The sequence below is a fragment of the Hyla sarda genome, chromosome 8 (genome assembly GCF_029499605.1).
Source record: "Hyla sarda isolate aHylSar1 chromosome 8, aHylSar1.hap1, whole genome shotgun sequence".
Taxonomy (NCBI): Eukaryota; Metazoa; Chordata; class Amphibia; order Anura; family Hylidae; genus Hyla; species Hyla sarda.
The window spans coordinates 196,496,327-196,524,045 of NC_079196.1; the positions used below are offsets into that span (position 1 = coordinate 196,496,327).

General features: G+C 42.7%; 1 protein-coding gene across 3 annotated transcripts in view; it reads left to right on the top strand.

Annotated features, from left to right (window-relative positions):
* MAD1L1 (mitotic arrest deficient 1 like 1) overlaps positions 1–27,719 on the top strand; it is a 790,601-nt gene that overhangs the window by 605,605 nt on the left and 157,277 nt on the right. For all 3 annotated transcript variants that reach the window (XM_056535643.1, XM_056535644.1, XM_056535642.1), the window contains exon 17: positions 12,747–12,937. In XM_056535643.1, the coding sequence (XP_056391618.1) occupies positions 12,747–12,937 (191 nt within the window). The remainder of the gene's footprint in view (positions 1–12,746; positions 12,938–27,719) is intronic.

Sequence of the window (27,719 nt, forward strand, 5' to 3'; positions counted from 1 at the left end):
TTACTGTCAAGTTCAGCATTTCATCCACAGGAGAAAAAATAATGTTCAGAAATTGTAAATTGTTTAAGGCAGAATTGTATTTGGGCCGGAAAAAGGTGAAAGTGTCCTGCGGAGGAGGTCAGGCAGTTCTTGGGAGTCAGGACGTTACCATGCTAGTATTTCTGTAACATTTTCTTCAAAATATTCCATTCTTTGCAATGGAAAAGACTATAGAAAGACTAAGAGTAAGAATATGTCCATCTAGTAAGATAACTTGGCAGATGGGCTTGCCCCTAGCATTCCAACAGTAGGGTGGTCTAAGGTTTTTTCACTACGGCAAGGGACAAGAGGCCACAAATGTCATGTCTGTGTGCATAGGGTCACATTGCAACCCTCAAGGTTTTGTGAACAGTAGTCCATTCTAGATGAACTTCACTTTCGTTACAGCTGGTTTGTGTCTGCTATTGCCGCTCACCTCCATGGAAGCAAATGGGGTTGAGCCACAATACCAAACATAGCCACTGGACATGTGTGACGCTTCACGTTTTTGGAATGAAGCAACCATGTTTTTTCTAATTCTTAGCAACCTTTTTATTGTACTCTCTGAAAATAGAGAAAATTTTATTGAAAAAAAAAAGTAAGACATAAGTCTTGCCACAAGACGTCGTAAATGTGCTTCCCCTCCTGCTCTATAAAAAAAAAAGGCTCTCAGTGGCTACTTTTGGGTAGTGTTCCTCTTGGTGAGAGATCGTTGACTGGCCTCTAAGACTTTGGAATAGGTCACATTATTGGACTGAGAAAAACAGAATGCTTGTTTTGACAAATTGCAGCAATCTACACCATTCTAACCAAGCTGTTAGGAGGTGTTGGAAATAGTGGTTACGTGACAGCATGCACGGATTAAACAGGCTGTGGATGGCCTAGACAGACCAACAATAGAGAGGATCATTTGATCTACTGACAAGCACAGAAAGCTCCCACAGTTTCTTTGTCCACTGTCCAGACACAGGTGGCCCTTTCTCCCCTAGTCGTTATACAAGGGACACTCAACGATATGTGCAGGGCATCCAGCAGCCACACGTGTTGCCTTTCATGGCTTACCTGCCATTTTTCATCTTAAAAATGCTCACCCACACGCACCATGGGGGGACATGTATCATTGTTTGCTTTGGTAAGCGAGTTCTGTAGGCATTTATTTATTTTTTTTTTGCTTTAGTTTTGCTTATGTGTGACAAAGTTCTTATACTATCACAGGGGGTTGATACATTTGGCTCATATGAGCAAAAAACAAAAAAAATAACTTTGGAATACGATTTTCTTAGCACACATAAGCAAAAGAAATTGTGTTTATGACTTTTTTTTACCACTTTTCCCCCCCTAAATGTGCTAACCCATTTTTTTCTTTTTTTTTTTTTTTTTCTTTTCATTTCAAATCCGTGTATTCTGTGGGCTACTTCAGATTTGGTGGACTACAATGACCAGCATTTTTTTGTTTAATATTAACAACATTTTGTAACAAGGGCTATTTTTTTATTTACTTTACAGGCTTAGTAGGGACTTAGACAGAATCCATTACTAAGCCAGGCTTAGCGTTAGCCCCAAAAACAGTCAGCGCTAACCCCCCGATTATTACCCCGGTACTCACCGCCACAGGGGTGCCGGGAAGAGCCGGTACCAACAGGCCCAGAGCATCAAAAATGGCGCTCCTGGGCCTAGGCGATAACTGGCTGGCGTTATTTAGGCTGATTAGGGCCAGTAACAATGGTCCTCGCCCACCCTGGTAATGTTAGGCTGTTGCTGTTTGGTTGGTATCTGGATGAGAATAAAAATACAGGGAACCCTATGCATTTTTTTTTTATAATTTAATTATTTATGGGGAAAAATAACCATAGGGTTGCCTATATTTTCATTCTCAGCCAAATACCAACCAAGCCTGATGTTACCAGGGTGGGCAAGGACCATTGTTACTGGCCCTCCCCAGCCTAAATAATGCCAGCCTATTACAGCCTAGGAATGCCATATTCCTAGGCCTAGGCGGTACTGGGGTAATAATTGGGGGTTAGCGCTAGCTGTTTGTGGTGCTAACGCTAAGCCCGGCTTAGTAATGATTCTGTCTGTAAGGCAGCTTCCACTACTAAGCCTGTAAAGTAAATAAAAATGAATAAATAAAAATCTTTAAAAAAATGTTATTCCAAAAAAAAACACTCCCTTACAAGCCCTCGTTAACCATTTCATTGCACCACATGACTACAACTACCAGCATGCCCTTACAGTAAGGACATAATGGGAGTTCTAGTCATGCAGCAGGGCTGGGTGGAGATGTGACAAGCTTGTGACCTGCCCCCACTGCATGACTACAAGTTTGTCATCCGCCCGCCCATCTAACACACTCCCCCCGTTCTGCCCAACTAAAATTCCCAGCATGTCCATACAGTAAGGACATGCTGGGAGTTGTAGTAGTGTTAGCGGGAGATGTACGGGTGGGTGACAAGCATGTCATCCTCCTGTACATCTCCTACCCGCTCGTCCCACCGTGCCTGTGAAAATGAAAGTTAAAAAAAGTCACACAAAAAAGTCTCACCTGAGACTTCTTGTGCGACTTTTTGAAAATGCTGTCATAGGCAAGTTTGTAAGCCAGGTCTGACCCTGCTTACACTTGTGAATCTTTGAAGGGGGTTTGCGACTTTAATTTGCTTACGTGCGACTTTCGCAATGATAAATCCTGAACCACTGCAAAGTAAAGACTGAAAATTAGCTTAGGTAGGGCAGATTGGAATTTTTTGCTTACCCACAAAAGTTGCACAAAAAATTGCTTAGGCGCACGTGCGACTTTTTGAGCAACATTTGTAAGCAAAAAAAGCTGCTTAAATCCCTTTATAAATCTCCCTCCAAGTGTTTCCCAGGAATGTCTCCACAAGATTGCAATAGTTCCTTGGCCTGCCAAATTTATCGTCAATTGAGAATTTATGGCGAGCCATCTTTGGCAACCTACAAGTGTGCAGGATTAGCTGATTTTACTGAGCATTGATGTTTACTACTAGCATTCATGGGTGGCTCAAATCCACCAATTTCATATGGGTGGCAAATATTGGTAGCTTATTGGTTGTCTACCTTCAAAGCCCAGTGAAGCATCCCAGACAGAACCTTATACATATGCCATTGAAAAACCATCTTACCAATTGGCCAATCCAAGAACCGGCAGTAAATATTCATCCCAATGTTTGACTCTATTGTGTCAGGTTTTCAGACGTTCAGTTTTCACGCTTTGTATACCTCATATTCATTTGACTGATGGAGCACCACGCAAGATTAGACACACATTCATGTAGTTAATAATGTCAATAGCTTGAAATTAAGGAAGCGGTGTAATGAGGACGACTCTATTCTCCGAGCAGTCATAGAAAACAGTCAATACATTGATATCTGGTAGCGATCAATTCCGTTACTGGCGAGGTAACATACAAATGAAAGGATAATGAGCCCTCCTTACACTTGACATGTTTTCAAGTGGAAGAAATAAAACAATCTCTTAATTTCTGAAGACTCTCACAACGGATTAAGCAGGAGCAGAATTGTCCTAATAAACAATGGGGTTCCTGTGAACATTGATGTGTCTGATATTCCTCAATTCAGCTCCATCTAGTTACTCGCATAGCTGACGGTTCTATTATCTGTCTTTAGGGGGATTTTCCTAGAAAACTGCCCAGTGAACCAGCCGTTCTAACGTCTACTGTTTTTCTACACTATTGACCCTTTCTTTCACAAAAGCAACCAATAAACAACAGAATACTCTTTCATAGTATGATCATTTGTGTTAGATCTTTCTAGACAATAGTTGTTCTGAACCTGAAATTGATAATACAATGAAGTAAACAATTCCACGGTCACAGCACCGAAAACGGAGACTCTGTATTAATTCAAAGCTGATGTTTTATTGGTTCCCCAACATGCAAAGTTTCGCCTACATTAGCCTTTGTAAAGCATTGCTTGACCAAGGCTAATGAAGCCGAAACGTTGCATGTTGGGAAACCAATAAAATAACACCTTTGAATTGATCCGTAGTCTCCTATTTTTTTGGAATTGTTTACATAGTGAATTTTTGGCGGGGCTCTTTGGATGGTCGCCTGCACAGCGGACAAGTCCACCCTTCCTTTCTGATAATACCATTGGGTCTAGATTCTCTAGTCCCAGAAAAGTTCTATGCAGCCATTCTTTGCACACAGAATCTAATAATAAGTAATGAGTGATCATATTGAGCCCTCCTAGATGCACAACTTTCTTTGCATCCGCTTTCTGACCATTGAGAGTGGTCCTATGTGGTAGGAGAAATAAAACCATCTCTTCATGTCTGAGGACTCTAGTAACACAGCATAGTAAGAGAGAAGTATTATTTTGGTAAATTATAAGGGTTTTCGTAAATATCGTTGTGTCAGCAATGGCTCCCAGAGTTGTCTTAATGGGGGTCTTCTGGAAATATGTTGTTGGCCTATCCTTCGCTTAGGTCAAGGATAGCTCAGGTCTTCCTGTTTCCTTAGAGAAACTATTGACTCCTACCCAGTTTCATTGCCTTAAAAAATGTAATTTTATACCATCAGCTTTTTGAGATCTATTAAATCCAGTCCATCCGATGACAGCTGTGAAATATTACTTACCCTACCAATGTGGCCACTGTGTTTTACGGCACTCCTTTGCTTTTAATTCCCTTCTTTTGTTTTAAGATTACGCAGCTTTAGCGTGGTCAGTAGAAAGTCCCTGGGAAGTTAGTAAAGCGTATAAATGTATTGATTAGCTTGGAGTTTGTACAGAAATAGGAATTTACTCAGTTATATTGGAAATCATGAAAGAAAGGAGATATTTATGGGAGGCTTGGTTCCATCTGTAGAAGCTTAGAACCTTGTACAGAATAGATAATGTATAGTGAAGAACAGATTCTTCTTAGGAAAGATTTCACCAGCAGTTAAAGGTAAAGTCCACTTCTTCTGAGATGTCATTAGAAGCCATCAGGAGGTAACATCTTTGGAGGTTCTATTTTTAGGGAGCAAAACCATGAGCGCCCTATAGTGCGATGCAACGATCCCTGTTAAACCTAGAAAGAGAGGAAATACTTTTTAGTATACAGTGATCCCTCAACTTACAATGGCCTCAACATACAATAGTTTCAACATACAATGGTCTTTTCTGGACCATCGTAAGTTGAAACCAGACTCAACATACAATGTACAGACAGTCCGGATCTGTGAAGCGTGTCACTGGCCGGAAGAACCGACCAATCAGAATGGGCATTTTACTGGTAAAACATCTGTATTACTGAAGTGCATGCACTGACTGGTGTCTGGTAGCGCCAGTACAGGGAGGTATTACATGTTCTGTACTCCTTACCTGTACCAGGGTTATCTGCTCCTTTGGACACCAGGTGAGGGAGGCTCCATTACTTTTTTAGGACTTTGTGTACTGTACAGGACCCAAGAAGAAGCTCCTGTCCTCTACATAGACCAGTGTTTCCCAAGCAGGGTGCCCCCAGCTGTTTCAAAACTACAACTCCCAGCATGCTGGGAGTTGTAGTTTTGCAACAGCTGGAGGCTCCCTGCTTGGAAAACACTGACATAGACAGTGATTACAGCTCCCAGCAGATCTTTATTACTTTTATATATAAGGATTTGCTTTATCTGTATTAGTTATCTACTTATTTTTCTTTATTCCTCACTTTTTCCTATTTTTTGGATGACATTTTGGTGGCTTCAGAACCAATTACCAGGTTTCCATAGAGTTAAGGTCTCAACATATAATGGTCTCAACATACAATGGTCGTCCTGGAACCGATTAATATTGTAACTTGAGGGATCACTGTATTTTAATGTATGACTTGAATCTACATATGAACTAAATGCTTAGTTTTTAGATTTAACTGTGTGAGTGACATTGGTTTGTTTACAACAGAAACATGTGGCTCGTTTGATGAATTGCGAACGCGTCTCTTAATAATGGTAAATGTTGCGTAGGGTTTATATTATTACCATTTGATTCATCTAGTTCCTTTTAAGTACGGCAATGAAAGGATGACTAAATCTACATCTTCCATACAATTATTGCCATTTGCGGAGCTCATCTGCTATTGTGACTGAAGTGCGTAATGGTCAATTTTCCTCTTTTGCAATCAGGTGCCCATTGTCTGGGTAATCGTCAGTATCTTGTGCCGCACCACTGCCTTCTGGTTCCTAGCGTGAAGATGACATCACATGTTCGCTAACCTGTGTTATTTAATATATATATTGTTTAAATTCTAAAATAGAAGAAGGCTTGCCTTCCAAGATGCAATGAAGACTTCTGACACTTACATAGATAGTATGACGCCACCTGGTGTTCACTGCATAGAGCGGTGTGCATGTCCACCTACAGAGCTGAGTGCTGGTGGACACACACGTTCAGAGGCACACTGGGAAACACTGGACAATATTGTGTGGTGAAGCACTATGGGGAAAGCCTTGTGGGGTGATGTAGGGTAATTGGGGTGTTGCGGTTCTGTATAATAAAGGGCGCTGTTAATACTTGTCACTCGTGACGCCAGGGTGAGGGGTTAAAACTCTGTAGTGATGCTGGGCCTATCACCACCCTTCCCAAGAGCTATAGGTGAGTGTAGAATAAATAGATTGTCCACAGCAGTGCTGAACTTAAAACTTGCAGGAATCTTTACTGAAGATTTTCTGTATATGCAGTAACGCTAACAGTCCAGATAAGAGTCTTTACAAACAGCACAGCAGTGATTGACAGATGCTAAGGACCGGAAAGTTCCCTTTTGATTAGGAGGATCGTATTTGCATAGATCTGCTGAATTTAGGGGTTAGATTAGGTACTGAGGTCTTGCGGAGATAGCGGGGAATTGTAAGAACTATCCGTCTCGAGCTCAGGCCTAAGCCGCATGGCTTTGGGCCTAGTAATTTGTCTTGTAATCTGCGGAGGTCCTACCTCGTCCAGAGTCAGCAACCCAAGAGCAATGATGCTGCTTGCTTGGCAGCACAGGAACAAGAGAGCGATTAATGGCTGCAGCTCCCTTATATGGGCAGGGGCTGAGCCGTTTTGGATTGGTCCAATCAGCTGTCACTCACCTGATCACATGTTCAAAACCACCAAAGGTCCTTTAACAAAAAACATAGAGTTCTGCAACCCGGTCACATGACCCGCAGGTTCTGCGACGCTAAAACAGTGAGTATTACCATATACATTTATTTAGATAGATAATATTTACAAATATTAAGTGACTAAGGGGTGACTAGGGGTCAAATGAGGAAAGCGAACCCCGACAGTCCTAGGGACTCTAACTTTGGGGACTAATATCCAAGGCACAGTATGAAATACGGTGCCGGGACACCACAATTGTCTAATCCCAGAGGGGGGGAGGATACAGGTTCTACCCAGAACCAACAGCAGCAGGAGTTAGCAGAAGAACCATGGGGAGGCGGCATACATGGAAGCAAAAAACATTCCAAGTTCTTTTATATCAGCTAATAGCAGCCTTTCATGACTTTTGGTAAGAAAATGATTCCGAAGATAACCCATTTACGGATACTGATGGAGACCATTTTCAGTTATACTAAAGCTAATAAATATCCCTAAATTGTTGATGACTTTCTGCCCTTTGTACGGCGAGATTGATTTCCAGGTTTCCTGCTGGAGAGTAAGCGACACATCCATCTGTCTAATTAACTATTAATTTCCGTCTCTGTTAAAGATTCTTAATTGAGTTGGTTAGCAAGTAGGAAGAAATAAAATTGTATTGCTTACCAGCAGTAGAGCACGCCTGCTCAAAGCTTTATACTCAGAACCTCTAGAACAGAGCGTCACCAGTCGTTCCATGTTGGTGCCTGGGCCTCTCCAACTATTGACATCTGAGCCAAAAGAGGGGCATGTAAGTGTCACTGGTTGACAAATTCTTTTAATCCTATAGCACCAACCAAGTAAAGAAAGTATACAATCTGGCACTACAAACACCAGGGGCTGTGGTTCAGTGGAAGTCTGCCAATACTGCCAGTCCATGCATGTTTTCAGTTACTATGATGGTGCTCGGTACAGGCAGTTAGCACATTAAGTCTTCAGATAGAAAAACATTAATGTGGCACTCACCAGTAACAGGAAAAGCTTCTTTATTCAGCAGTACATGCTTGACACAACATGCAACGGGGAGAGACAAAGACAGCAGGGACACTCTGTGGAGTGCACTGCTGTCTGTCTCCCCGCTGCATGTTGTGTCAAGCATCTATTGTTGAATAAAGAAGCTTTTCCCATTACTGGTGAGTGCCACATTAATGTTTTTTTTCTATCTGGAGACTAGCTACAGTTCTCTCATTAACAGTCTGCAAAAAAGTAAACACAATGGGGTTTATTCACTAAGAGTGGAGTGTTTTCTTTGTGAGTTTTGATTTCCGACAGGTATTTTCCCAAGGTATTTACTAAGGCTTCCCTTCATTTTGCACTTTTCCCTATGTTTTGCATTTTTTTTTTTTTTTTTTTTTTTTTTTTTTACAACTCTTCTGATCTGTAGGGTTTTCCTCAGCTCAAATCCAACACATTTTTTGTGGAAACCTTAGTAAATATGTTGGGATTTTTTTCAAAACTGTCATGGACACGCCTCTTTTGTCGGGACCACGCCCACTTTCCCCATGGTCACATCCACTTTTCGGGGTGTTTTTTTTTTTTTTTTTTTTATGGAGGGTTTTGTTTTTTTGTCGCAAATTGTTGTAGCATGGAACGTGCGACACAATTTGGCGCAACACCCGAAAAAAAAGAGTTGGGATCACGTTAGTAAATAAACCCCATTGCCTCCAAGAAGTATCAACCACTGGGCCCCAGTTACAACAGCCCTTTTTGCCTGCCACCTCCTAATTGAAGTGGTCTGTGATAGAACACCTCTACTGGGAGAGAAGCGTCATGTCCTGGAATACCATTCCTTTCAGATCAGAAACCCCAGGGGAGATTTATGTAGTCCAGAGGAAGAGTTGTTGAGTTGCCCATAGCAACCAATCAGATCGCTTCTTTCATTTTTTTAAAAGGCCTGAAAAATATGAAAGAAGCGATCTGATTGGTTGCTATGGGCAACTCAGCAACGTTCCCTCTGGACAGGTTTTGATAAATCTCCCCCCCCCCCCCCCCCCCAGATGTGTAAGTTAGCTTCCCAATTCTTGTGTGTAAATAACCAAATAAAAATTCCTTCCCAAATGTATTGCCGAACAGCTATCCCTCCTGATTCCCCCTGGCATGAGAATGATTGACTTAAAGAGGTTATCCAGGAAAAAACTACTCGCTCCAGAAAGTTAAACAGATTTGTAAATTACTTCTATTAAAACATCTTAATCCTTTCAGTACTAATGAGCTGCTGAAGTTGAGTTGTTCTTTTCTGTCTAAGTGCTCTCTGATGACACGTGTCTCGGGAACTGTCCAGAGTAGAAGCAAATCCACATAACAAACCTCCTACTCTGTGCAGTTCCCGAGACAGACAGATATGTCAGCAGAGAGCACTGTTGTCAGACAGAAAAGAACAACTCAACTTCAGCAGCTGATAATTATTGGAAGGGTTAAGATTTTTTTAATAGAAGTAATTTACAAATCTGTTTAACTTTCTGGAGCCAGTTGATATATAATTAATTTTTATTTTTTCTGGAATACCCCTTTAATGTGCCAAACGAAGTCAGCTAGTGATTTTAGTCTGGTAATTTTTCAACCATACATGTATTTTGAACCAGAAAATGCAGCAGACCACGGCTTTCAGCCCAATTCATAAACTGGATACTGTCTAAAAATTAGCCGGTCAGATTATTAAAATGAATGGGGTCCCTGTATGTAGCCCACTGGGCTTTTGTGCTTGCCCTTGCTGGTATCTTGCATCCCCTCTGCCTTGTAACCTTTCCGCAGTGTTTCCCAACAATGGCGCCTCCAGCTGTTGCAAAACTACAACTCCCAGCATGCCCGAACAGCCTTCGGCACTGGACAAGAATAGCCACGATTAGAAGGAACTTGTAGACTTTCTGCCTTGTAACCTCACAGCAGTGTTTCCCAACCAGAGTGCCTCCAGCTGTTGCAAAACTACAACTCCCAGCATGCCCGGACAGCCTTCGGCACTGGACAAGAATAGCCACGATTAGAAGGAACTTGTAGGCTTTCTGCCTTGTAACCTCACAGCAGTGTTTCCCAACAATGGCGCCTCCAGCTGTTGCAAAACTACAACTCCCAGCATGCCCAGACAGCCTTCGGCACTGGACAAGAATAGCCGCAATTAGAAGGAACTTGTAGACTTTCTGCCTTGTAACCTTTCTGCAGTGTTTCCCAACAATGGCGCCTCCAGCTGTTGCAAAACTACAACTCCCAGCATGCCCAGACAGCCTTCGGCACTGGACAAGAATAACTGCGATTAGAAGGAACTTGTAGGCTTTCTGCCTTGTAACCTTTCTGCAGTGTTTCCCAACAATGGCCCCTCCAGCTGTTGCAAAACTACAACTCCCAGCATGCCCGGACAGCCGAAGGCTGTCCGGGCATGCTGGGAGTTGTAGTTTTGCAACAGCTGGAGGCACGCTGGTTGGGAAACACTGCCTTACAGTATAAGAGCCCTCACATATTATCTGACGCTGCTGCTCTGCAGGAAAGACTACTGCCAGGAAAGTGATTTGCAGATTGTCAGATTTAGAATTTGACAGGTTTTCCTTATTTTATTTTAAACATGGTGACAATTCTATCACCTAATAATGGAATCTAGATTTTTTCCCCTAATGTCATTAGCACAGGCTCATAGCATGTCGTATCGTCCTGCGTGTAGTAAATGCTCCAGCGTCCCTATAATATATCCTTTATTACTACTGTATTACTGTTATCTGTATTATCATTATCTTCAATGATAATAGAAGGAACCAGTTTATTTTAAGGCTCGGATGATCAGTTTGTTTATTGTCAAGAATTATTTATTAGTTATTGCAAGGAAGAAAAAAAAGATCACAATTGCAGTCTGCAAAAGGTCAAAATCGGCTATAAGATTCATCCATGGTACATAACCTGCTTGGGTACATTTTTAGGATAGCAACAGGGATTGTTTTCTTTACAGGGCACAAAATGGGCTGATGGACAGAAAACATAATAAATAAAAAAATTATATATATTTGTTAGCTGATTGTGATGGTTTTTTAATGGTCTAAATACTCATTGGTAATCTATGGTGGAGACATACACATACACACACACAAACACACACATATATATATATATATATGTGTGTGTGTATATATATATAACTCAATGTGTGTGTGTGTATGTATGTTCCAGCATCACATCCAAACGGCTAAAGATTTTTAACATGAAACATGGTCACATGTTACTTATATGTCAACAACAAACATAGGATAGGTGATTTAACCCTTACTCACCCCCATTTGCCAGGGTCGGGGTTTTTGTTTAAAGTCCCATACAAGTCAATGGGAAATATATGTTACTGCATAACTTCCAAACGGCTGGAGATATTTCAATACCTGGTACACATATTACAGGTCGGGATATGAGGACGGGATGGGAGGTCGGGATAGGAGGTCGGGATAGGAGGTCGGGATAGGAGGTCGGGATAGGAGGTCGGGATAGGAGGACGGGATAGGAGGTCGGTATAGGAGGACGGGATAGGAGGACGGGATAGGAGGACGGGATAGGAGGATGGGATAGGAGGTCGGTATTGGAGGACGGGATAGGAGGATGGGATAGGAGGTCGGTATAGAAGGATGGGATAGGAGGATGGGATAGGAGGTCGGTATAGGAGGACGGGATAGGAGGATGGGATAGGAGGTCGGTATAGGAGGACGGGATAGGAGGTCGGGATAGGAGGTCGGGATAGGAGGACGGGATAGGAGGACGGGATAGGAGGACGGGATAGGAGGACGGGATAGGAGGACGGGATAGGAGGACGGGATAGGAGGACGGGATAGGAGGACGGGATAGGAGGTTGGTATAGGAGGACGGGATAGGAGGATGGGATAGGAGGTCGGTATAGGAGGACGGGATAGGAGGATGGCATAGGAGGTCGGGATAGGAGGATGGGATAGGAGGTTGGTATAGGAGGACGGTGTAGGAGGTCGGTATAGGAGGACGGGATAGGAGGTCGGGATAGGAGGTCGGGATAGGAGGACGGGATAGGAGGACGAGATAGGAGGACGGGATAGGAGGACGGGATAGGAGGACGGGATAGGAGGTTGGTATAGGAGGACGGGATAGGAGGTCGGTATAGGAGGACGGGATAGGAGGATGGGATAGGAGGTCGGTATAGGAGGATGGGATAGGAGGTTGGTATAGGAGGACGGTGTAGGAGGTCGGGATAGGAGGACGGTGTATGAAGTCAAAAGCTTCCTCTGTTGATTTTCCTCCACAACAAGGTGTGTGTGTGAAGCTCCACCATATATATATAACCAAAGAATACATTTTGGCGTCAAATTTGCAAGCTAAGTACCTCATAATTTCATAGTTTCATATCTTCATTTATTGCATTACAGCTGTATAGCTTTTCATGTTCTATCTATATACTCCTGTTTTATCTATATACTCATGATTCATCTATATCTTTGTGCTAGCAGTGTGCTGCTGTATTCTCCTGTTGATATAGATATATATATATATACTCTTTTTGTCATGTAAAAATAAATGAATAAATGCATATATATATATATATATATATATATATATATATAATTATCTTATTTGATGTATTACGTGTTTTTAAATGCCTCAATCGGACCTCTTTTTTGTCACAGAGCTAAAGAAACAAGTGGAGAGTGCAGAACTGAAGAACCAGCGTCTCCGGGAAGTGTTTCAAACCAAAATCCATGAATTCCGCACTGTATGCTACATGCTGACCGGATACCGGATTGACATCACTACGGAGAACCAGTACAGACTCACCTCCATGTACGCAGAGCATAAGGACGATAATTTGCTTTTTAAGGTACGTCTCATCATCTTATACCGTGCTCAGTTCCCTACAAGAAGGAAAGTCCTTTTAATACCAGCCCACAGTCTATTGATTTTTTTGGAATTATTAGTGTATTAGACTCCACGCCTGCACGATATGGGTAGCATATTACATTATACATTTCTTATGCGGTATTAACATAATGAAGAGAGTACATTTACACTTTTTGGAATACCACCTACACAGTTCAAAAGCAAACGTACCTCTATTTTCAGGCATTTGGCCAAATGGAACTTCTAGACTGAACTCCGTTATAAACATTGTGCCATTGCTAAATTGGGCTAAATTGATGTATTATGTGAAATATATTTCAAATGTATTATAAGTATTTCTAAAAAGTACTATTTAAAAGATAAGAGCCCAGATTTATCAAACCATGGGGGAGATTTATCAAAACCTGTGCAGAGGAAGAGTGGTGCAGTTGCCCATAGCAACCAATCAGATCGCTTCTTTCATTTTCCACAGGCCTCTAAAGAGGCCTGTGGAAAATGAAAGAAGCAATCTGATTGGTTGCTATAGGCAACTGCACCACTCTTCCTCTGCACAGGTTTTGATAAATCTCCCCCCATGTGAGAGAAAAATGGAGGGATTTTCTCACAGCGACCAATCACAGTTCAGATAACGAGCTTTGGTAAAGTGAAAGCTGAGCTGTGATTGGTTGCTGTGGGAAAATCCCTCCATTTTTCTCTCACACAGTTTGATACATCTGGGCCATATAGATAGACTTCCTGGATGTGTTACTTTACATTTGATTCTCAGTTACATATATGCGTGTGGTACGGGTCCGATTTTACCAACTACTTAAAAGGTCCAATCACATGTAGATAATATTCAGCTCCACTCCTAAATGGATGCTCTGAGAGCACACTGACCTCCAGCGGTGCTGTGGCATAAACATGAGAAGAGAAAGAAGTCCAGCCGTAGTGTATATAAAACTTGGGTTTTTATTGAGTCCATTAAAAAAAGGTACATTGTAGGCAATAAACATGGACCATGGTCAGCTTTGTGGTTGACTAAGTGAGCAACCGCAAAACCTGTAAAGCTGACCATGGTTCATGTTTATCACCTACACTGTACCGTTTTTAATGGACTCCGTAAAAGTACAAGTTTTATCTACAATGTAAGATCGCTGGACATCCTTTTCTTCTCAATTACTTAAAGGTAGTAGAGTGGTCCTCCAACTGGGAGCCATTGCACCATTCACCCAAGCTGAAGGTGGCATCAAGTGGGTGTTCTATAAATGGTTTGGTTTCCTCAAAGGCAAAATAATAGATACATTTGTCCAGCTGAAATCCCGGATTCCAGGAAGAGGGACCTGATATTACTGTCTGTTATGTGGGTGAAGAGTTCACAAAACAAACAAACATCGTTTATCAGGCATTTGGCCAAATGCAACTACTTGACTGAACCTGATTGGTATAAACATTGCGCCATTCCTAAAGGCGCTAAAGATAACTCAGGATGGCTTAGTTTGGTGTATAAGCATGATATGAGCCATATGTGGAGGGGTATAAAGCTTGTGTGGTGAGGGTGTGATGAGGGCAGATGTTATTACCCTAGGGGCAGATGGCATTAACCCCTTGTGTTCGTGACACCAGGGCATGGTGACACCACCCGAAGGTATGGCCGCTGTATCCTGGGTCAGGCACGGGGCAAATAATGACTACGACGCCAAGTTACGGAACAGCTGCAGCTTTACTGAGGCAGACAGATGGAATAGTCTTTACAGCTCAGTTAGGCCCAAGGAGGTGACCAGTGACTTTAGAGACTTGTGGCTCGCTGGGACTTGTAGTGGACTTGGATTAATTGCTGCAGACCCACGCTGAATTTAGACAGACTGATCTTGACTGACTTGACTAGGACTGACTAGACAGACTTCACCCCGTATGTAGCTTACCAGGTGTTGACTTTCACCTGTGGGGCACTGGATTGGTAGAAGCGTGGCTGCGTGGTCGGTCTTGGGTCTCCTCAGGACACCAGACACTCTCTCAGGTCTTGACTGTTCCTCAGCATGCTCTAAACTGAAACTAGCTAGCTCCTCCCAGGGTTTATATGGGGAGACTTAGGAGGGGTCCTATAGGTCACCCACAAGTCATGTGGTCACTGACACCTTCCCTGGTTACAAGACTTGACAACAACATTTAAAGGCACATAACATTATACAGACAAGTATGCAATAGATAACATAGGGTATAATTAACCATTTATAATACACAGCTTAAGGGGGGGGGGGGGGGGAATCAGGGGACACTGCAATTGAGTCCGCCAGAAAGGACAGCAAGGGTACAGGGGTGCAACTCCTGTACTGGGCCACCACATTTGATTGTCGATCAGCTGATATCATGGGCAGTGACCACTACTGGAGACATGTAGGATTGCAAGTTGGCTATTGACATGAATGGCTGACCATGTAATACAAGGGCCATGGTTTGCCAGGACATGCTGCTGTCTATGTGGAACCTCCCTTAACTGGTGTCCAAAAGAGCAGCTAACCGTGGCACAGGTAAAGAGTAGTACAGAGCATGTAGTACCTCCCTGTACTGTAGGGGGCGCTACCAGACACCAGTCAGTGCATACACTTCAGTAATATTTTGATTGGTCAGTTCAGTCCATTCTGAGTGGTCGGTTCTTCCAGCCATTGACATGTTTCACAGATCTAGACTGTCTGTAGCATTGTATGTTGAGTCTGGTTTTAAGTTACAATGATCCAGAAGAGACCGAAAATATTGTAACCTTAACCTGAGGCCATTGTAAGTTGAGGGACCACTTTATTTGCTAAACATGCTTACTATTTAAAGCGGTTCTCTGGTGATCGTCTTCCATTTAATATATGCTCATGGACGGGATTAAAAAAAAGAAACCCCTCTTACCCTCCTCACTCCAGCACAGGACTCCCGTTTTCCAGAGGACGGGATTTTCAAGAAACACACGGAAAAAGGTCACGGATCGATCAAAAAAAGTGGGCTAAGAACCTACATTTTTTGACCAAGAGTCCTGCTGCCTTCTATTTGTATACATGATGATGTGATGTCACATGGCCGCCAATCCAATCAACGGCTGAGGGCAGGATATTGCTGTGGCCACTGACATGAATGGCTGACAATGCAATTCATGGGCCGTGGTTCGCCAGAACAAGTTATCTTGTTGCAACCGCCCAAGTGCCCTTTGCCATTTTGAGTGATCTTTTACAACCACTGGGACATATTCTTAAGAGGTTTTGCCATCATGGACACTTATCCCCTATCCGCTTGAAAGGTGAGAAGTGTCTGATGGCAGGGGTGGTACAACTGCTGGGACCACCTAAAGAATGGGACTCCTAAAGCTCCCATTTGAATGAAACGGCTCCATTTGTTGTCTATGGGGGCACCAAAGAGTACAAGGCTTGGCTATCATAGCATTCCGATAGATCAATATTTCCCAATCAGCAGGGCTCCAGCTGTTGCCAAACTACAACTCCCAGCATGCCCGGACAGCCTATGGCTGTCCGGGAATGCTGGGAGTTGTAGTTTGGCAACAGCTGGAGGCACCCTGGTTGAGAATGACTGAGATAATGAATAGAGAGACAGATGAGTCTGCGCAGTGCTGCTCTATTCAGAGTCTTATTTGAGAGTCCAGTTTTCGAACTTGCGGTGGTCCTAATGGTCATCCCTCACCTACCTGTAATCGAATACTTTGGACACTTATCCCCTGTCCACAGAAGGTCATAAGTGGCAAAACCACTTTAAAGGGGTACTCTGGTGGAAAACATTTTTTTTTTAAATCCAACTGGTGCCAGCAAGTTAGACAGATTTGTAAATGACCTCTATTTAAAAATCTTAATTCTTCCAGTACTTAGCTGCTGTATACTAGACAGGAAGTTCTTTTCTTTTTGAATTTCTTTTCTGCCTGACCACAGTGCTCTCTCTGCTGACACCTCTGTCCATGTCAGGAACTGTCCAGAGCAGGAGAGGTTTGCTATGGGGATTTGCTCCTGCTCTGGACAGTTCCTGACATGGACAGAGGTGTCAGCAGAGAGCACTGTGGTCAGACTGGAAAGAAATTTGAAAAGAAAAGAACTTCCTCTGTAGTATACAGCAGCTAATAAGTACTGGAAGGATTAAGGTTTTTATATTGAATTCATTTACAATTCTGTTTAACTTTCTGGCACCAGTTAATTAAAAAAAAAATTAGTTTTCGACCAGAGTACCCCAAAAATTTGCAGAGGAAGGAAGTTGACTGCAGCACACCGAAGTATCGGACAGGTATAGTGGTTTATTCCAGCGAAAAAAGAGGACAGCGTTTCTGTGGTCTCGCACCACCTTTCTCAAGTCACAAGGTGGTGTGAGACCACAGAAACGTTGTCCTCTTTTTCGCTGGAATAAACCACTATACCTGTCTGATACTTCGGTGTGCTGCAGTCGCTTCCTCCCTCTGCAAATTTTTGGACCCAGGATCGGGGTCCCTTAGACCGCTTACACCCACATACTCACCGTCTGCTCTGAGTGTGCGGCTTCAATTTTATATACAGGGTGGGCCATTTATATGGATACTCCTTAATAAAATGGGAATGGTTGGTGATATTAACTTCATGTTTGTGGCACATTAGAATATGTGAGGGGGGAAACTTTTCAAGATGGGTGGTGACCATGGCGGCCATTTTGAATGCAACTTTTGTTTTTTCAATAGGAAGAGGGTCATGTGACACATCAAACTTATTGGGAATTTCACAAGAAAAACAACGATGTGCTTGGTTTTAATGTAACTTTGTTCTTTCATGAGTTATTTACAAGTTTCTGACCACTTATAGAATGTGTTCAATGTGCTGCCCATTGTGTTGGATTGTCAATGCAACCCTCTTCTCTATATACTACTATATACTACTATATACACCACAGGAGAAATGCTAGCACAGGCTTCCAGTATCCGTATACACTGCTATATACTACTATATACACCGCAGGAGAAATGCTAGCACAGGCTTCCAGTATCCGTATACACTGCTATATACTACTATATACACCCCAGGATAAATGCTAGCACAGGCTTCCAGTATCCGTATACACTGCTATATACTACTATATACACTGCAGGAGAAATGCTAGCACAGGCTTCCAGTATCTGTATACACTGCTATATACTACTATATACACCGCAGGAGAAATGCTAGCCCAGGCTTCCAGTATCCATATACACTGCTATATACTACTATATACACCGCAGGAGAAATGCTAGCACAGGCTTCCAGTATCTGTAGTTTCAGGTGCTGCAGAATGGGCAAAACAAAATTTGGAGCAGGACCCTCAGTTTACGCAGAAGATTTTGTTCAGTGATGAGGAAACTTTTATGTGAATGGTGAAGTTAACAAACAAAACCACCACTATTGGTCTGACACTAACCCACATTGGATAGATCCCTCCAAGATTGTTGGAACACAAAAATTGATGGTATGGTGTGGTATATGGGGTACAAAGATAGTGGGGCCATTCTTCATCAATGGAAACCTCAAGGCCACTGGATATGTGAAATTGCTACATGATGATGTATTTCCCTCTTTATGCACTGAAGCTGGCACCTTCCCTGAGTTTTTCCAGCAAGATGGTGACCACCACATTATGGGTGTCAGGTCCGAGCATTCCTAGATGAACAGTTTCCTGGAAAGTGGATTGGTCGTCGTGGGCCAGTTGAATGGCCCCCACGGTCTCCTGATCTGACCCCCTTAGACTTTTATCTTTGGGGTCATCTGAAGGCAATTGTCTATGCTGTGAAGATACGAGATGTGCAGCCCCAGAAACTATGGATACTGGAAGCCTGTGCTAGCATTTCTCCTGCGGTGTATATAGTAGTATATAGCAGTGTATACTGATACTGGAAGCCTGTGCTAGCATTTCTCCTGCGGTGTATATAGTAGTATATAGCAGTGTATACGGATACTGGAAGCCTGTGCTAGCATTTCTCCTGCGGTGTATATAGTAGTATATAGCAGTGTATACGGATACTGGAAGCCTGTGCTAGCATTTCTCCTGCGATGTATATAGTAGTATATAGCAGTGTATACAGATACTGGAAGCCTGTGCTAGCATTTCTCCTGCGATGTATATAGTAGTATATAGCAGTGTATATGGATACTGGAAGCCTGTGCTAGCATTTCTCCTGCGGTGTATATAGTAGTATATAGCAGTGTATACGGATACTGGAAGCCTGTGCTAGCATTTCTCCTGCGGTGTATATAGTAGTATATAGCAGTGTATACGGATACTGGAAGCCTGTGCTAGCATTTCTCCTGCGATGTATATAGTAGTGTATAGCAGTGTATACGGATACTGGAAGCCTGTGCTAGCATTTCTCCTGCGGTGTATATAGTAGTATATAGCAGTGTATACGGATACTGGAAGCCTGTGCTAGCATTTCTCCTGCGATGTATATAGTAGTGTATAGCAGTGTATACGGATACTGGAAGCCTGTGCTAGCATTTCTCCTGCGATGTATATAGTAGTGTATAGCAGTGTATACGGATACTGGAAGCCTGTGCTAGCATTTCTCCTGCGGTGTATATAGTAGTATATAGCAGTGTATACGGATACTGGAAGCCTGTGATAGCATTTCTCCTGCGGTGCATATAGTAGTATATAGCAGTGTATACGGATACTGGAAGCCTGTGCTAGCATTTCTCCTGCGGTGTATATATTAGTATATAGCAGTATATAGAGAAGAGGGTTGCATTGACAATCCAACACAATGGGCAGCACATTGAACACATTTTGTAAGTGGTCAGAAACTTGTAAATAACTCATAAAAGAATAAAGTTACATTAAAACCAATCACATCATTGTTTTTCTTGTGAAATTCCCAATAAGTTTGATGTGTCACATGACCCTCTTCCTATTGAAAAAACAAAAGTTGGATTCAAAATCACCACCCATCTTGAGAAACAGGAAGTTAATATCACCAACTATTCCCATTTTATTAAGGTGTATGCATATAAATGGCCCACTCTGTGTGTGTGTGTGTATGTATATATATATATATATATATATATATATATATATAATTTATTTTTTATTTTATTTTTTATTCAAGACTAAAGACATGTGAAATGGAAGGAAATAGCTAATGTAGTTGAGGGAAGAGGAGAGAAAACAATGTCAAGCGCAGGTCACTCATTTGTAATCTAGTCAGCGTTATAATTTCAGTCCCAAGCAATGCGTGGCGGGGTCAGAGCCCGAGAAGACTGCGGCATTGCTTGGCTTGATTTCCAAGAATTTCCATCCAACACGCTCAGGCAAACACACAACATGTATTTTTTCGACACACTGCCACTTACTCCTCAACAAATTGCAACCCCGGCTTTAGAATCAGAAGCTTTTGTCAATGATTGAAAGATCTTAATGGAAGAAAACAATAAATAAATAAATAAGTGCCCAAAAGGAAACGCAGTGTTTAACCCAAGCTGAGTTTGAGAAGACATGTGTTTTATTCACATTGGTTACATATGGTTCAGCCTGGCGTAGGACCCAGCAGGTCGGCCAGAGCAAATGGGAAATCGGACTTAACCACAGACATGCACTTTCGGCACAGAGTGTTCATTGACCTACTGGTGTGTAATGCTGGAGATGTGTAATGTTCCTCGCACCTTAAGTCTATGAATTCTTAAAAACATACTACTGTAAAGCGTTCCTCTCCACAGGGCTCTGTAATCTGAGTGAAGCCGATGATTTACAAGTCTATACTCCAATACACCCTCTGTGTGGTGGTTTTAATGCTGACGCTGCCCGTTCTCACCAGTGTCTCTACAAGATATCTGTTCAGAGACTGATGGGTAAACTGCTGTAAGAGAAAAAAGGAGACTTGTGTAATACCCAGGAGACTTGGGATGCCTAGGGAACAAAAGGGGAAAAAAAAAAACAGTAGTTAATGGCCGCTCACCTGACACAGGTTTAAAACTTGCGTATCATCCCAGATGTGGGTTACTTAGATGTGTAGAGATCAGCTGCTTGCCCAGGGTCCCAGGAAATGGAAGTCCAATCCTGAAGTCCAGCAGCACCTCTCCAATGGGTAAACTGGTTATTTTCTTATTGTTTGGACATGCTGAAAATTTAATGGGGTGCTCCGGTGCTCGTCTTCTATTTAAAACACGATCATAGACGGCGTAAGTGCAAAAAAGAAAAGGAAACCTCTCTTACCTTTCTCTCCCCAGCAAAATATTTCCGTTCTATTTGTCTGGCGCTTCCTGGTTTGTTGACTTGATGTCACATGGACGCTTTTATAATCAGCTGCTGAGGAAAAATATTGCTGCAGTCACTGATTGGATGAATGACCATGTGATGTCACATCACCAAACTCTGACCCGCCAGACACCGGGAACCAGAGTTCTGTTATTCCCGCCGCAGTGCTGGAGCAAATACACAGGGCGATGTTGGCCTGTTTGGTCAACTGCATGAAGCGGTGGCCGACATGCCCCCTCCATATATCTCTATGGCAGTGGTTCTCAACCTTTTTTGCCTGAGTACCCCTTGACAGACCATTCCCCAAAAAATTGTACCCCATATTAGAGACATTTTTGTAATTATTATAGTATAATTCATATGCTTTACTTTCCTCTATAACAGGCCCCCTGTTCCTCTCCCAATCTCCCCAGTTCCCCGATTTACAGGTGACGTCTTCTCTAACCAGAGTTGTTTTCTTTTCTTCACTATCTGGCCTAGACCGCCATTAAGATTTCTCCCATATAAGACTTCTCCACAGAACCACCCTATCAAACATTTTAGGCTCCTTTCTGCACTACAATACCCCCTATTTACAAACTCCCCATGTTTTTTGTCACACAAAGTAATAGTACCTGCATTACGTCCCCATAAAGTTGTTAGGCCCCCTCTGTGCCCTTAAATATAGCTGTAGGCCCCGGAACGGCCCCCATATATAGTTGTAGGCCACCATACTGTCCCGCTTTGGTGCTCCTCTGGTCTTGGGACCTATTGTTATGGCTCATAGCAGTAGATCCCCGGTCTTCAGGGGCAGTGGAGCACCAAAGCTGATGATAGTTACTGCCCACAGCAGCCCAGTGCCCGCGCTTCCCCTTTGCTGTCCTCCTGCTCTGCTCCTCGGTGCAGCGACGTCAGCCTACCATTTCTTTCAAAGTGATCCAGACCAGTAACCAGTGGCTGTGGTTGCCATTACTGATTTTTTTTTAATCAAGTACCCCCTGTAGAACTGCTAAGTACCCCTGGGGATACTTGTACCTCAGGTTGAGAACCACTGCTCTATGGGAGAGCCGTTTGGATATTTTCGGCCACTGCTTCATACAGGGTTCGTAACTCTCCAGTTCCAGGAGAGACCCATGGCCCCGTACAGGCGATCGCGAGAGTGATCCCAGTGACCCCGCAATTTAAAACTTATCCCCTATCCTTTGGATAGGAGATACATTTTTCAACCTGATACTTCTCCTTCAAGCAGGAATTTATATCTGCTATTTGCATGGCCATCTCTTAAGTAACGTTTCTACTTAACTTGTAATTTCTTTTGTTTTATGTAATTCCCTGACAATAAGTTGAACACTGCTGGGGGTCCTAACAATCACCATGATTGAGTGTTAATTTTCTCCACCGTGCCACCACAGGAGGAATGGAGCACTGCACTGTTCCCATTGGAATTGCTCTTATGTTCATCTATGGATGGGCCAGGTCATGGAGGAATGGACCAGGTCCTCAAAACCTAAAATACACTCTGAATTCCACATCTTTTAACTCCAAAATCCCTAGTATGGTGTTTGAAAATGGGTATTTCAAACCAGACAACCTTTAAAGCTAGAAGACTTTTCCTTAACCCCTGCTGGTTATTATTTAAATATGGGAACACTGTGCATTGTTTTCTCTCCAGTGGTGGAAGCTGATTCTAAGTCTGACCAATGTCGCTCCACAATATATCCCACAACCACAGCTCGGCATGCTTTGCAGAACTTGAATTTTCTTTTAGTAAAGGTTCAAAGAGAATCGGGTATAAGGAAATATTGTATTAAATCCATGCTATTGTGTTGTTTGCTGCTATGTTGAATCTATGTCTACCGAGCCATTCTTTCCATTATACTGACAGCGGTAACGTCGGCCATTGCTCTACAGTTCATTGTGTGCCGTTATTTGTGATTGTGCTCCGTGCTTCTTCCAAATAACTTTCCATCTAAAGAAGTGAAGTTTGATTCACCGGGAATGTTGTCAAAATTCAGAGTCCTGCTTTTATGAGATTTCTTTTGAACCTTACACAGTGGGGAACGAATGAATAAGAGTCGTAAAAAGCGGCGGAATGTATGCCCTTTACAGGCGCAGACAGAATTTGACTAATAAACCTACACAGACTCCTTACTGTTACTACTTCATGTGCCCTCAATAACACTACGTTTACAATGGAAATGGAGAGACTTTGAAGAATGAATCTCTTTCCCTTTGCAAAGGAGATAACTCTGTTTACAGGCAGCCGGGCAAGTGATTTCAGTGTTCTTTTCAAAATCCTATAAGAGATATAGACATTGTTTATAGCTGTAAATGTTGTAGTTGCGCTCATTATTCTGTTCAGCCATTTTGATTCAACAGCGCCTCTCTTGTCTGTGGATTGTGTTTAGCATTGCAGCATATTGCTATTCAAATGAATTGTGCTGAGCTGCCTTACCAGACATAGCCACTGAGTGGTGCCATTTTATTTCAAATACTTCCCTGAAGAGTGTATGGTACTCAAGGGCATGTTGGGTGCTGTACTAAAGGCTAGCTGGGAGTAGTAGTCCTTAAGGGACATAGATGATGTTGTCATGTGACAGTAAGGGTCCCTTGTGAGCCTAGCAACACTTGTAGAACGTGAAAAAAGTTATGTAGTTCTTTCCATTCTGACCACAGTGCTCTCTGCTGCACCTCTGTCCATGTCAGGTGGCAGTTGAGACTTAACAAAGGCACCTAGTTCAGTTTTATAAAAGGTAGTTTTGTGTTGCCAAAAAAAATAATAATAATAACTGAAACGTAGTAGGGAGCAGGGGTCCTACATAAGCCACCAGATAGCAATATTGTCATCCAGCATAAATCCTATACAAGAAGGGAGATTAGTGCTCCGGATGTGCCTTAAAACATAACCTTTACTGGGTATAAATTAAAATCTATAAGTAACACTTGTGATAAAGTGATTGTATCGCTAAATAGAGGCTATATAGAACAAAGAACCGTTTAAGCACCGACCAGGCTTGGCAGGGCCCAGCCACCCTAGCCATGCAAATCAGATAATAATAAAAGCGTTGCAAGTATAATAAAAGAACCACCAAGCGTTTCTACCACCAGTGTCGGTGGCGTCCACAGGGAGGTACAAAAGGCAGCTTTAACCCCTTAAGGACCCAGGGCGTACCTGTATGTATCAGCAAGCATCCCGTGCAAATGCCCCCCCCCTCCTCCATGTCAGCATACGCCACAAATCTGCGATCCATCATGCTTCCGGGTCATATGGGTCTCCGGTGACCCGGAAAATAAGGGTGATCAGGAGTGTCCAAGACACCCACGAACCCCCTGAAGGGATAGGAGTGAGGTAACAGGGGTGCCACCCCTTCTATCCCTGCTATTGGTCTGTCAGAAGCGACCGGCCAATAGCAGATCAGGGGGGCGGGGGGGTTAACGTTCTGCCCACCCAGAGTAGTCCGGGCAGAACGGGGGAACTGTCCTGTTGCCGGAGGACACTTACCATCGGCGGCGGTGACGATCGGCGGTGGCAGCGGGCGGCGATGACGTGCGGCTGGCTCCCTGGTGAAGACTACGGAAGTGGGTGAGTTGCCTAGCAACATCTGGAGGGCTACAGTTTGGAGACCACTATAAAGGTGTCTATAAACTGTAGCCATCCAGATGTTGCAAAACTACAACTCTCTGCATGCCCAGACAGCTGTTTGCTGTTTGGGCATGCTGGGATTTGTAGTTTTGCAACAGCTGGAGGGCTACAGTTTGGAGATCACTATGCAGTGGTTTCTAAACCGTGGCCCTCTAAATCTTGCAAAACTACAACTCCCAGCATGCACAAACAGCAAAGGTCTGTCTCGCCATGCTGAGAGTTGTAGTTGCGTACCTCCAGCTGTTGTATAACTACATCTCCCAGCATGCCCTTCGGCGATCAGTACATGCTGAGAGTTGTAGTTTTGCAACAGCTGGAGACACACTGGTTGGAAAATACTGAGTTAGATAACAGAACTTAACTGAAGGTTTTCCGACCGATGTGCCTCCAGCTGTTGCAAAAGTAAAACTCCCAGCATGCACGGTCTGTCAGTACATGCTGGGAGTTGTAGTTTTGAAACAGCTGGAGGTTCGACACCCCCCCCCCCCCCCCCCTTATGTGAATGTACAGAGTACATTCACAGGGGCCTGTTTACAGTGATTTTCCTGCTTCAAGTTTGAGCTGCGGCTAATTTTCCGCCACAGCGCAAACTCCTAGCGGGAAACTCACCGTAAACCCCCGCCTGTGTGAATGTACCCTAAAGACACTACACTACACTACACCTACACAAAATAAAGGGTAAAGCACTACATGTACACCCCTTAGACTGTCCCCCCAATAAAAATGAATGGCCTATTGTACGGCAGTGTTTCCAAAACGGAACCTCCAGCTGTTGTAAAACAAAAACTGTCCAGGCATGCTGGGAGTTTTGCAACAGCTGGAGGCACCCTGTTTGGGAATCACTGGCGTAGAATACTCCTATGTCAACCCCTATGCAATCCCTAATTTAGTCCTCAAATGCGCATGACTCTCTCTCACTTCGGAGCCCTGTTGTATTTCAAGGAACAGTTTAGGGCCACATAAGTGGTATTTCCGTACTCGGGAGAAATTGTGTTACAAATTTTGGGGGTCTTTTTCTCTTTTTATCCCTTATGAAAAGGAAAAGTTGGGGGCTACACCAGCCTGTTAGTTTAAAAAAATAAAACATTTTACACTAACATGCTGGTGTTGCCCTTTACTTTTTATTTTCACAAGGGGTAAAAGGAAAAAAAGACCCCCAAAATTTGTAGCACACTTTCCCCCAAGTACGGAAATACCCCATATGTGGGCGTAAAATGCTCTGCGGGCGCACAACAAGACTCAGGAGTGAGAGCGCACTATGTTCATTTGAGGCTTAAATTGGTGATTTGCACAGGGGTGGCTGATTTTACAGCGGTTCTGACATAAACTATGTAAAGACGAAAAGATTTCATACGATTAGTTCATTCATTGAGATCTAGGATGTGTTCTCTTAGTGTTCCCTTTATTTTTTTGAACAGTGTAGTAAACAAGTCATCCTATGGCTACATCGATGAGAAAATAAAAAGGAATGGCTCTTGATATGATGTGACCTAAAAACTCATGTGCTATTATTGTGATAAAGCAGTAAAACACTTTTTTACTGTAATCGTACGGATCCATACAGGGAAGATAACACATTGTCTATTACACATACAGAAGTAATGGACATTAAAGGGGTATAAAGGGGTGCTATATGTAAAAGTACACTTTTAGTGCACCTGTGGCTTTAAAAAACATATGACATGTCCTAGAGACATATCAAAAGTTTGATTGGTCTACTCCTGGCTTGTTTTGGAGATTGGTCGGAGTCGTGACATTCAGACCCCAACCGATCAAAGCTGTATATAATTTTAAAGTAATAACAAAGACAAAAGAAGATATATGTGCACCTCTTAGTGTATTATGATTAAGGCATTTTCCAACAGGATCTGAAGATGCAGCGCTTCGCCCATTCAAGTCTCTGAGGTTGCGAAATAATATCATTTATTGTAAGAAGCACATAATGCTGCATTTCTAGTCCAAATCCTATTCTTTCTTAGCTCTGAAGAAGAGAGTACGGTGCAGACTAGAAATGTGTCATATCTGCTTATTACGATAAATTGTATTATTATTCAACAACCTTAGACTTAAAGGGGAGAAGCGACACATTTTCAGATCCTATATTAAAACAACCATTGGGCTGTTTATCTCGTTCCAATGTTTTTATTTAAACCTGCCCTTTCCCCGCATTTGTTTTATTGTACTTGAAAAAGAAGGCGGTCCGGCTTTGAAACGCGTCGTACATGTTCCAATTTTTTATGCGAATAAACCTACATATTTAGTACTGTATCCTCCTTTTGTGGTGAGGCGGCACACATTGGATCCTCTTTGTCTGGAGTTTGGAGTTGTATTCAATGTTTTTAAAATGACAGTGCCCATTTTAGATGTGAGATGTATGGAATTCATTTTAACTCTCCATTTCTCATACGTAGGGTTGGCTTAAGCAGTTGTTCTGTCAGAATTACTGCAATGCAATAAAATCACCTGAAAACATGGCCGTGCAGGTGTGAACATCTACCTGAATAGTTTTCAGTAGGTTTAAAAAAAAAAAAAAAAAAAAAGAAAGAAAAAATTTGGAAAACTTGTTAAATGAAGACCATGTTTAATAAAATGTGCCTGATAACTACTGCAGACACACTACACACAGAGAAGATAGGGCTGCATTAGAGGGAGCTGCAGATACAAGACTCTGGTTTGGGGTCACATATAGCAAAGTTAAATTCCCCATCCCTTTTATTCTGTCAATTTAATTTTGTCATTCGGGACATGTGAACATTAGAAATTGACGTAAAGTTCTTGCCGCCATGATCTGCAAAGTGGTAATAATACCTCCTAAACTGGTTCCATAATCTCTTCCTTTTCCACCATGTCTCCTGCTGACCGGTCCCGCTGCTTTCCTACATTGCTTATGTAGCTTAAATTACTTGATATAGAAAACTGCAGCATTCATCTC